The sequence below is a fragment of the Acinonyx jubatus genome, chromosome A2 (assembly GCF_027475565.1).
Source record: "Acinonyx jubatus isolate Ajub_Pintada_27869175 chromosome A2, VMU_Ajub_asm_v1.0, whole genome shotgun sequence".
Lineage (NCBI taxonomy): Eukaryota > Metazoa > Chordata > Mammalia > Carnivora > Felidae > Acinonyx > Acinonyx jubatus.
In genome coordinates, this window is record NC_069383.1 from 156,323,448 (window position 1) to 156,335,556 (window position 12,109).

At 52.7% G+C, this 12,109-nt stretch overlaps 1 protein-coding gene across 7 annotated transcripts in view; it reads left to right on the plus strand.

Moving 5' to 3' along the window:
- Window positions 1-12,109, plus strand: part of CACNA1A (calcium voltage-gated channel subunit alpha1 A) — a 281,855-nt gene that overhangs the window by 163,442 nt on the left and 106,304 nt on the right. For all 7 annotated transcript variants that reach the window (XM_053219793.1, XM_053219790.1, XM_053219791.1 and 4 more), the window contains 3 exons: window positions 234-325; window positions 2,765-2,917; window positions 6,325-6,518. In XM_053219793.1, coding sequence (XP_053075768.1) covers window positions 234-325; window positions 2,765-2,917; window positions 6,325-6,518 — 439 coding nt within the window. The remainder of the gene's footprint in view (window positions 1-233; window positions 326-2,764; window positions 2,918-6,324; window positions 6,519-12,109) is intronic.

Below are 12,109 nucleotides of genomic sequence, written 5' to 3' on the forward strand. Positions count from 1 at the left end.
CGTCCAGCATTTACTGATCACCATCAACCATACACCGACTCGGGATCTTTGCAAATCACCTTTTATCCTATAAGGCAGGTACTGTTAACGCTGCTTTCCAGGTCCTGACCCCGAGGCCCAGCAACGTCAAGTCCCGCACCTGTGGTCACCGAGCCAACAACTAACATCAAATCCCACTCCTGTCTGACCCTGAAACCCACCCTCTGTTTTCCGCTCTGGCTTCTTTCTTCCAGCATATTGGCGACCGTTGGGACGGAGTTTGACCTACGGACCCTGAGGGCAGTCCGAGTGCTGAGACCGCTCAAGCTGGTGTCTGGAATCCCAAGTGCGTGAGTTTCCAACCCTGGCAAGGGGTCTGCTCAGGGGGTCCCGGGAGTCCTCAGTTTCCCCTCCGCAGAGCATCTCAGAAGGGGCCCCCGAGTGCCTCCCAGCCTGTGTCAGGGCAACCTTCTCTTGGGGGAAGCTCCCCAAGGGACCCCCCCCCCGCCCGCCCCCAGGAACCTGGCAGCCGGTCTGGGTGAGCTTCTGAAAGCAAGCCAGGGGCCTCACCTAGAGCCACAGCACCCATTCATTTATTGAGCACCTGCTATCTGTCCGGAGTCGTGTTGATGTTAGCTCAGTCAGTACTCACAGCTCTCCGCAATTGGGCCTCGGCAAGATCTCCGTTTGACAGGTGGGGAAACCGAGGCTCAGAGCGGCCGAACCGTTGGAGCAGTGTCACGTGGCTGAGAATGGCGGGACTGGGGCTTAGCAAGTGTGGCCCCAAGCCTGGCCAGTAATGCTGGTGGCAGTGGCGGTCACCACGTATCGAGCGCCCGCTGCCTACTGGACGCTAGGGACAGAACTTTCCATGCATTGAATGTCTTTGTCTTCACAGTCACCCAGTGAACCCATTTGACAGGTGACAAGGCTGAGGCTCAGGTTAAGTTATGCACCTGAGCTCTGACAGCTTGACGGTGATGAGCTCCAAAGTCCATAGGCATCTGGTGCTGCTTTCTCCTTCTCTCAGGGTGCTTCCATTTCCCCCCCCTCTTTGGGGACAGCTGCAGTATTCAGGGTCAGAAGGAGGTTCAGCTGCAAAAAAAAAACAAAAAACAAAACCAGGGCCGACCTTTTTTCTGTCCCACTGCCTCAGTTCGTCCTACCGCTAGTAATTTGTTGTGTGCCAGGCGCTGCTGTAAGTGGTTGCCATTTTTAAAATTCGTTTGTCCTCACCACAAGCCTGTGAGGTAGCTTCTCTCATTAGCACCCTCGCCCACCTCCTTGGCTCTTTCCGTCGGGTTCGTTGCCACCCAGATTTAAAGGGTGAGGTCTCCCCGATGACCACCAGCAGGGCCTTTTCGTGGAAAGAAGGCACGTCTACTGAAGCATCTGCAGGATTCCAGGAGCTGCCTGCATTGCGTTGAGTCAGGGATCATCCCCAAGCTAACGCTAATAAGGGTTTCTATTAATCACCACCTACGATGGTGCTTTGGCAGCTAGGAGCTCCCTCCTCCAATCCTGAGAGGGCGGTGCTCTCCCAGTCCCCGTTTACAGATGGAGAGACCAAGGTTCAGGACGGTGACCTGCCTTGGTGAAGGTCACACGGCTGGCGTAGTTGACGAGGTCGGGGCCCCTCGATGCAGGCTTAGCGAGGTGCTCAGATGGGCCCTGCCTTATCTGGAGGGGGCTGTCAGGAGAGAGAGAATGAGGACAGCGGGATGGAACGGGAAAGATGCCCAGCAAGGATGCAGTCTCAGCCTGATCTCGTGGAGAGCTCTAGACTGTGAGTAGCCCCCTAGGTATCCTGCAACCTGAGGCAAAGAGACTGCTTGCTGGCCTTCTGTACCTCTCTGGTCACTTGCTGGGGGTGGGAGGCAGGGAGGCAGCAGCCGCCTGGGCGAGGCCGCTGTTGATAACCGAGTTGTACAAAAAGGAGGGGCAGCTGGGAGCCCCTAGCGGCTGGCAGGTGGGTGCAGGGTATCTGGCCCCGGGGACTGACGCCACCCAGTGTCCGGAGCCTTACCCACCCTGCCAGGCGGGTGGAAGAACATCGCTGTTCCATTTCGGACCCCCCGTGGTTTCCCCCCACCAGGAGGTGCTAATCATGAGCCACGCGGAGTTCTGCTAATCAAGAAGCAAGGCCTCAGGCTTTTTGTTCGGACCCTCGTTTTCACCGTAGACTTCCCTGACCGCACGGTGGCCGCAAACCTAGGATCTGACGTCCCTCAGGCCTGGGCTTAAACCCTGGCTCTGATATTGCTAATGCCCTGGGATGAAATCACCTCTCTCGGTCTCGCTTCCCACCTCTGCGAAATGGGGCTACGTGTGCGCCCACATCAAGGGCTGGGGGTACAAGCCGGTGAAATCACGTCTGGTTTCCCCGGGACCGGAACTAGGACGTTGATTGCTTTCCCGAGTAGAGGTGGGGCTAACCTAACTGGAGCCTTTGCATGAATTAGGAAAAGACGCCCCCTCTCGGTGGGAAGAATTAAGAAAAGGCTCCCCTCTCTGGGTGAAGGCCGCCCAACACTTAGGAGGACGGCTCCGAAAGCAACCAGTTTCCACGCCTGTCTTGCCTAAAAGGTCATCAGATGACACAGCATATGTCAAATACTTCAAAAATACTTTAAGATAAAAAGTGCCCTCACACACCGGGAGGGATCGTTCCCATTGTGTAACGAACAGCCTTGTTACCCCGCCCTCAGCTTCGCGTGTGCTCGGGGTGCCTGGGGTTTGGGGCGCTCGCTCACGGAGCTGTGGGGCTCTCTCTGTGTCTCCCCAGGTTTACAAGTCGTCCTGAAGTCAATCATGAAGGCAATGATCCCCCTGCTGCAGATTGGCCTCCTCCTGTTTTTTGCAATTCTTATTTTTGCAATCATAGGGTTAGAATTTTATATGGGAAAGTTTCATACCACCTGCTTTGAAGAGGGGACAGGTAGGTCCAAGCAGCATGATGTTACTTTCCCAAGCTTCCTCCCTTGGGGACGAGCTCCCGGAAGGGAGATGCAGGGTTTTGCTTCTTTCTCCGGGCAGCTGGGAGAGCTTGCTTCCAAAGTTCTGCAGGCAGAGCGAGGGTGGGGGGGGTGGGGGGAAATAGCCCTCGAGGTCTCGGTAGTTCTAGGGCCTTGCGTTGGGGTCCCCAGATGGCGTTCCCCCACTGTCTACACACACGGGGACCCGGTAGCTCCCAGATACATTCTCAGTGATGTTTCCTGCTCTCCAAACCCTTTTGCTCCCTGAAGCCCAAGTACCAAACGGAATCGGATAAGGAGAGAAGCCTGTGTGTCAGTTTGGGCGCCACTGGCCATCTTGGTGCGGACGGGCCCATCGGCAGGGCTGGTCACGGGGCGAGGGGACCACGAATTCATGGGGTGGACAGAGAGGACGGTGACGCCGAGGGGGAGTCCCTATGAGAAAAGTAAGAGGCTTCAGGCCTGTCTTGCTGGGTGGGCAGAGGGATCTGGCCGGGAGTGGCTTCCCATGGGCCATCTCCTCCTGGTGACCCCCAAGAGGCAGAGCCCTGGCCCCAGGCCGCCCCACGGGGGACAGAAAACGTGTATTCAGGATGTGCTTTCTTCTTCCTCCTTTTTCTCTTGCTTCTCCTGACTCCTTCTCTCCTGGGCTTGTGAAGTTTGCTCAATATGGGATGTCCTAATTATTTCTTTCCCCGATGAAGAAGGTGTTAATTGAGGCAGAGCTATTTCTGCGCCTGGCCTCGTCACCCCGGGCGGAAATGCAGGAGGGAGAGATACAGGGCAGGGCCCCTCGGAAAAGTCAGCCGAGAGCAGAGAAACCAGGACTCCTGGATCCTAAGTGTTGAGGTTTTATTGGATTTCCTTCTTTCTTTCTTTCTTTCTTTCTTTCTTTCTTTCTTTCTTTCTTTCTTTCTTTCTTTCTTTCTTTCTTTCTTTCTTTCTTTTCCTTCCTTCCTTCCTTCCTTCCTTCCTTCCTTCCTTCCTTCCTTCCTTCCTTCCTTTTTCTCTCCAGCCAAGCAGACACAACTGGCTCGAGCCTAGGTGGGGTTGTGAGGGGGCAGATGTGGGTGGGGCAGCTGCGGGGTGGGTAGGAAGCCCCAATTTAGGAGGATAACTGAAAAGCTCGCGATTAAAAATATAAGGCGTGTGAGTAAGAGACCGATATAGACAGACACCCAGGCAGCAGGTTAATTTTAAAATATATTTATAACCAAATTCCTCAGACTCTCCGGACGGTTGCTTTTCTAGAAGCAGCCCTCAGAGTGTTTCGTGATGGGGGGCAGGGGGAGGGGGGAACGGAAGGCTGGGTGGGGGGGTGGGAACGAAATCAAGAGCACCACGATGCAAACTTGCTAAAGAGAGTCAGGTTTCCAGCTGCACTCTTTTGTCATCGGGAACCCGGTTCCTGCACGCCCAGAACTGTGCTCAGCACTCAGGGAAATGCAAAGGTAAAGTGGAGGGCTTCCTGGTTTCCAACAGCTTCCAGACAAGACTCCTCGTCTGCCACCAGCTCGTAGCAGTGAAGCCCGATGCGTGCTCTTATCTCCCCTTCCCCCGGCAAATATGAACGAACCTTCCGGAGCCATTGAAGGGAAGGCGGGACCGGCGTTCACTGGCTGACGCAGGGGGCCGCACGGGGGTGGGAACTGAGCCCGATGTGGTCGCAGGGTGGAGACAGAGAAGGTTCTGGACAGAGGCGGCCTTCCCAACCAACAACGGTTCTCATCTGCTATAGGAACCCGTGCATTTCCCCTCTCCCTGCTCTTAGCCTTTTGTTCAGAAGATTTTGCCTTCCAACCTGTATTTATTAAATCTCAGCCCCGTCCCAAGTGCAGCGTGAATGAGGGAGGCATGTCCAGCCAGTTAAACGAGCGGCCAGTGTGGTCAGTGCTTCTCAAGCACTGAGTGTCACTTCCCAGAGTGGCAGGTGTCTCTTTGCATGACCTTCAACTGGAGTTTCAAAGGCCAATAAAATTCACACATTCCATCGTTTATTTCTCTCTGCTGCGTGCTGAGTGGAGGTTGGCATTCGTGCCCGTAGCACATACGTTGAGATACGTTTTTGTTTGGTGGAGAGCTTGAGTTTGCACACTGGGCTGCTTTCCTGGCGGACAGTGTCGCTCTCTGAAATCCTTCAAAAGTGCGACTCACTGAACAGGACCCTCTCGTACCTGCTGCTCTGGTCCAGTGGGGACACACCCAGGTCATTCTGTGCTCCTGTGTGCTCCTGGGGTCTCGCCCTCAATCCCTTGGAATTCAGACCCCACCTCGGGCGCCCAGCCCAACCTCGCCACGAAGCTGTCGTTGGTTGTCTGCGAAAGCAGCATCTGTTGGCAAGTGTCTCTTTCATTGTGGCATTTTTACAATCTGCCTCTTGCCGTTTGGGGAGAAAACTTAGCGCCTGTGCCTAAGGGTAAGTAAGTACCATGTGTACTGGCCTCCCTCGCCCCCAGAACAGCTCCCTGTGCCTAGTACATCTCAAGAAAAAAAAGAAAGAAAGAAGAAGAAGAAGGAAGAGAAAAGAGAGGAGAGAAGAGAAAAGGAAATGGAAAACAATCAGGCTACAGAATAACAGTATAACACGACTGACATATTTGTCCTAATGGAAGTCTGGAGGACCCAGCACCCAACCACGGCACAAAGCACACAGCATATTCACCAAAACTGGCTGTATTCGGGAACATAGAGCACATCGCCACAGATTTTGAAGGACTGGATTATACAGAACATATCCTCTGACCACAGTGTAATTAATCTGGAAATTGGCAACAAAAGGATAACTCAGAAAGTGTTTGGAAATCAAGAGACCTGCTTCTTATTTGTGGATGACATGATAGGGTATCTGAGATTTGCTTTAAAAAAAATATTCTAGTGGCAAGGCAAAGTGTGGGGAGCGGATACGGATGAAGCAAGATTAACCCTGAGTTGATAAGCGTTAAAGTTGATGATAGGTACATGGGGATTCATTACACTATTCTATTTTTATATATCTGACTTAAAAAAGAAGTATCTTGGCTATCTATGGGTCAAAGAATATTTTACTTGCGCAATAATGACAATAATGCATGACAGATTTTGTGGGATGCAGCTAAAGCTGCACTCAGAGGGCAATTTGTAGCCTTAAAGAAAGGGAATGCATCGCGAAAGTTTGGGAAATGCACAGGAAAAGTAATAAAGCTTAGAGAAGAAATTCCTAAAACAGACACCAATGACTAGATCAGCAAAGCCAAACTTAAAAAAAAAACATTGATAAATTCATTCCAGTAGTCTTTATTTTTGCAACAGCATTGAATCTTTACAGCCCCTATTTCTCAGAGTTGATTTTCCCAGCCCCTTCCCCTGATTTTTCTCCTCTTCTCTTTCATAGATGACATTCAGGGTGAGTCTCCGGCTCCGTGTGGGACAGAGGAACCCGCCCGCACCTGCCCCAATGGGACCAAATGTCAGCCCTACTGGGAAGGGCCCAACAATGGGATCACTCAGTTCGACAACATCCTATTTGCAGTGCTGACTGTTTTCCAGTGCATCACCATGGAAGGGTGGACTGACCTCCTCTACAACGTAAGTGATGCAAATTTGGGGGCAGGTGGCCCTCCTGGACCAGCCAATTCCTGAGGCTGCATTGGAGGGACTCTGAACCAGAGAGGGAGGGGAGGTGCAGGTGCCCAGAACTTTTAAGTAGAGGAGGCCCCTCAGGACATGGAAATCCGGAAGGCAGACCGATGCTGAATAAGTTTTCACTGTGCAAGTGTTTAAATATAATTTTAGATTTTTTTTTAATATGTAAAGCTTGTGCGATTCAAAAACCAACATGGATAAAAAAGTAATATCCTTGGATCTATACAAAGGGGCTCTGTGCTGGGACCTTCGCTGGCCCTCTGCCAGCCATGACCCTCCCTGTAGGGTGAGGCATCCCCGGGGCTCAGGGGACATGTCTACCAGGAACTGGCACCACTTACCCCACTTTTCTAGACCCCACTCTTGGATCATCTGGGATTCTGGAATTTTCTGATTCCAAGGACTTGCAATGAGCTTCTCCCGTGGGTCTGTTGTCCAACGGCGCCACGTGTTCTGGAAGCATCTGTTGGCACAAATGTGGCTGGAGCTTAGACTAATGCAGGCAGAAGTGCCCATGCATCTATGCATGAAGCCCCCTTCCCCTGGGCCAGACAGAGCCGTGCGTGGCCAGGGAGCAAGGCTGGCTTTGCTCACGTCGTGATCCAGTGCAGACATCTAGGTTCTAAATTGACCTTCCTGGTGCTTATGAAAGTATGTTTACAAAGGAGAGGCATAGAGCATATTTTATTTAGGAGCTTTTAAATATTTACAAGAGTATATGGGCCTCCGTCAGTACTCTTGTCCAAAACCTTGAAAATGTTAGAGACACATCCAAGGAGATGTATGCTCCTGTCTGCCCCACTTCCGTCCTGTTGCCTATCCCCCCACGATGTGCAACCCCTTTACTTCCCTGGTATATGCTTTCAGTGTTATTTATGCAGATGTAAGTGTCATCGAATCCATATTCTCCTCCCTCTTTCTTACTCCAAAGTGTAGCGTTCTATACGCGCTGTTGTGTTCTGTGATTTTTTTTTTCCCCCCCGTAACAACATATCCTGGAGATCTTTCCGTGGCAAGACATGTCCTCATTCTTTTGTACAGCTGCATAGTGCTCCTTTGTTGGGCGGGCCATGGTTTATTTAATCGGTTCCCCAGAGACAAATGTTTCAATGGTTTCCCCGCCCTCTGACATTGAGCTCCGTGCTGCCCCGAGCTCTGCAATGTGCATGTCTTTTCACCCTTGTGCAGATACAGCTGGGGTTGGTGGTGTCCATTCCCGGAAGTGGGATCACTGGGTCAACGGCTACAATGCACTTGTAATTTTGATACTTGGAGGTGCAGGTTTTAGAGGCCCCTCCGTCGTAAACAGAGCACACCTTCCTCTCACCCTCCTGTGCAGGTGAGAGCCCCCCCCCCCCCGCCCAGGCCAGTCGCCTGTCAGCAGCTGGAGATGTGTGGAGTCAGGGATTCAGGATCAAACACGAGGATGCCACGGGTGTAGCCACCCCACGGAGCATCCTAGGGCTGCTCCGCACACATCCCTCTGTTGACTCACAGAAGCGTCCTCTCCACCTGCCCTAAGTGCTGAAATTGCCAGTTAAGGTTCTGCCCATAGGAGTCCTGGCTTGGCCTGCTGGGGAAGCAATACCCGAAGGCTTCCTCCTGCGTACAGGGTTCCCGAACTCTCCTCTTGGTCCCGGTTCATGTTTCTTAAGGAAGTTTCCCTTTGGGGGGTGGAGGGAGATTTCCAGGAACCCATCCTTCTGATCAGTGGCTCCTTTTAGGGTGGGGTGGACAGTGCCGCCCGGGACAGGATTGCACAAGTGCCGTGGACAGTTGTGCGTGTCACACACTGCACATGCCACCGCATCACAGGAGTGTAATTTGTATCGTAGGCGACACAAATGTCTACCACAATTCTAGTTTTCGACAAAAGTAAAGGATGTAGGAAAGACACACGGTGTTCTAATTTGTATGAAGACCTTGCCTGAGCACAGCCTCTGTAAGTCTCTCTCTTGGGCCTCACTGGCAAACACCCTGGACAAAAGGTTACACCCAATTTGCAAAAGCTTGTGGGGGGGGGGCTTTTATGGGGCTCTAGGTCTCTGCTTTGCAAGCATGGTGAGAGAGGGGGGGCTTCAGGGGAAATGAACCCTCCTGGAAGTGAAACAGCTGGGAGCCAGGAAGGTTAAGGGAAGCCCGGCAGAGAAAGGGAGTGGGGAGCAGAAGCTAAGAAACTTGTGAACACGGGCAAGGGTTTGTGTCATGGGGTCAGGCGTCCGGAGAAAACGTCCAGAGTTTCAGGGGAAGACACTGGGGATGTGCTTAGTGGTGGGAGGAGAAGTATGAGCACGACCACGGATTTCCAGAAGATTCTCTAGTCCTAAGCACCATCGTTGGAAGGGGTTGTTTGTCCTGGAAGCTTAGAGCTGAGCCGCCTTGGGGAAGCGGCGAGAGCACAGAGTCAGAGGCACCAGACTGCCTGGGTTCCCATCCTGGCTCCCCGCCCCCCCCTTCCTTGCTGTGCAACCTTGGGCAAGTCACTTGGCCTCCCTGTGCCTCACTTCCACGTGTGCAGTATGAACAGAAGCACAGTCCTACCTCACGGGGAAGGAGGACTGGGTGAGGTGGGCGCCTGTGAAGTGCTTACAGCCGTGCCTGGTCTGCGTAGGCCGAACCCCCCCCCCGGCGGACACTCCTTTCAGAAACATTTTCAGAATTTTACCCCGTAAAAAACTCCAGCAGCACCTGAGGGAGAGGAGTGAGCTGTGGGGTCCCACTTTATTCCCCACCCTCACCCCACTGGTAGCTGCCACTAACTCAGAGCAGCCTTCTAGAACTTTCCATGCGCTTACATCCCGCTGTCGTAGAAACCCCAGCAGTGATCTGGTACCACAAAGTGGTGGCTGAAACAACAGACGTTCATTGTCTTGCAGTCTGGGTGCCAGAAAGCCCACATCGAGGCCTAGGCAGGGCCAGGCTCCCTCTGAAGGCTGTAGGGGAGGATCCTTCTTGGCCTCTTCCAGCTTCTAGTAGCTGCCAACGGCCCTTGGCATTCCATACAGCCACCAGAGCCCCTTGTCGCCAGAGGCAGGGACTAAGGTGGCTGTCATTGAGTTTCTGCTGGTGAGGACAGAGCAGTTGATTTTTCCAGGTTCATCTGGGCTCTCCTTTTACGTGCTGCCTTCGGCCAGCCCTGCCCAGCCCTAGGACACCCCCCTCAGTCCATCCAGCCACAGGCAGCCACAGTGTCTGGAATCTTTGTCCTCTGTTGTTGTACTAGAGCTGAGGCCCCGTGGGGACAGGGTCCAGACGCACATGCTCCAAGCGTCTTAGGATCGATGGGCGCAGATGCCGAGGGGACGTCACCTGCCTGGGTGGGCAATCCCAATAGCTCGTTTCTTTTCTCGGTGTCCTTGAAATCCATCCGTGTGTTCAGTAACTGTTGAGCACCTACTGTGCGCTGGGAAACGGGCAGGTGACTGGGGACCCAGCATAAGAAGACAAAAATCTCCCCACTCTCATAAGGGAGACAGACACAAGCAAACACAACAGATAAGGAGCTGGTCCTAAAGTGGGAGGGAGACAGCAAACGAAGGCAGAAGGCGGGCCATGGCGACCTGCCCTATGAGGACGGAAGCAGCACAAGAGGAAGGCGGGGCTGGTCTAGGTCAGGCAGTCAGGGAGGGCTCCTCAGAGGAAGGGACACGTCCGCAAAGAAGCAGAGCACCAGGCAGCTGTTTGTGGGAGAGCATTCGCGGCAGAGGGAACAGCAGCCGCTGACCTACACGGCGTGTTCGGCCCTCCTCCAGGTTTCCCCAACGACGACTGGTTTCTTTTCTTTGCCGCGTGGCTTCCTGGTTAAAGCGCCTTTCAGAAAAAGCCTAACCTCCACTAATCAGCAGTGCTGACAAAGGTTTATATCGGGATGTGCGTCTCAGCGCTACTTATAAAAATAGAACAGAGCTGGAAGCAAACGGTAAAGTGCCGTACGGTCCCTTTGTATGAGGGAATATTACGCCGTCATTAAAAAGCATCTGTTGGGAGAATATTTAAGGATGCAGGGAAATGCTCACTGTCTAATGATGAGTAGGGAGGAAGTGATTTTCTTTAAAAAAATTTTTTTAACATTTATTCATTTTTGAAAGGCAGAGAGAGACAGAGCGCGAACGGGGAAAGGGGCAGAGAGAGAGGGAGACACAGAATCCGAAGCGGGCTCCAGGCTCTGAGCTGTCAGCTCAGAGCCCGACGCGGGGCTCGAACTCACGGACCGCGAGATCACGACCTGAGCCGAAGTCGGCCGCTTAACCCAGAGCCACCCAGGCGCCCCGGGGAGGTTGATTTTCTGGAAAGCATACAGGCGGTGCGCCTGGGTGGCTCAGCCGGTTAAGCAGCTGACCTGATTTCGGCTCAGGTCGTGATCTCACAGTTTGCGAGTTTGAGCCCCGAGCCGGGCTCTGCGCTGACAGCGTGAAGCCTGTTTAGGACTCTCTGTCTCCCGCTCTCTCTGCCCCTCCCCTACTTGCACGTGCTCTCTCTCAGAAATAAATAAAACGTTGTTTAAAAAAAGAATCAAGGTGAGGTAAACCTTATGTCTTAGCTCAGGCTACCGTTACAAAACAGCACAGAGCAGGTGGCTTGAACAACGGAAGTTTATTTTCTCACAATTCTGAAGACGGGAAGTCTGAGACCAGGGTGCTCTGAGCTCAAGCGTGTGCGTTTGAAAATAGAAGTTAGGAAGAAGAGACTGGAAAACACTACCAAGATGGCCTCTAGGATTCAGGAATCGGCATTTGCCCGATACTTCTCTGTATCACCACATTTTTCTGCGGAGATCACAATTTCCTTTACAGTGGGGAAAAAAAAAATATTTAAACTTGTCTTGTTATCTATTTAGGAGGGGGGAAAAAGATTATACCAGGAAACAGGGAGGAAGAGGGACATGAACCTTTTTCCAGTGTGCCCATGGTACGTTGGGTGCTCTTTTCTTGCTAATGTGTCCAGAGAGAGCTCACACCGAAGGGCTGACTGACATAGCAATGACAAATGGTCGTTTTTACTTTATTATTTTTTAAGCAGGCTTCATCCCCACCATGGAGCCCAACCCGGGGCTTGAACTCATGACCCTGAGATCAAGACCTGAGCTGAGATCGAGGGTTGGACGCTTAACTTAGTCTCCCCGCTACTTAGAGGGTGGGCTAGACTTGGTAACTTGCTTCCAAAGAATAGAGTAGCAAAGTGGGAGATGTCGTCACTTCAGACTGGGGAGACCCCGCCGTAAGTCAACACCCCCAGGGAGTATGTCATCGTGTGGCCCTTGATTGACGTGAGGGGCAGGGGCCCCATGGGCTGTCTTCCCCAAGACTCACAACCCCTGCGTAATCATGAGCAAACCATGGGACAAACCCAGAATGGAGGGCATCCTGCAGGATGCCTGGCCTGTCCTTTTTCAGACCGTCAAGGTCACAATCAACAAGGAAAGACTGAGAAACCGTCACAGACCAGAGGGGCCGAAGGAGATGTGATTGCTAGACGCAGCGCAGGGAACTGCAAGGGGACCAGAAAGGGGACATCGATGGGGAAACCAGTGCAAC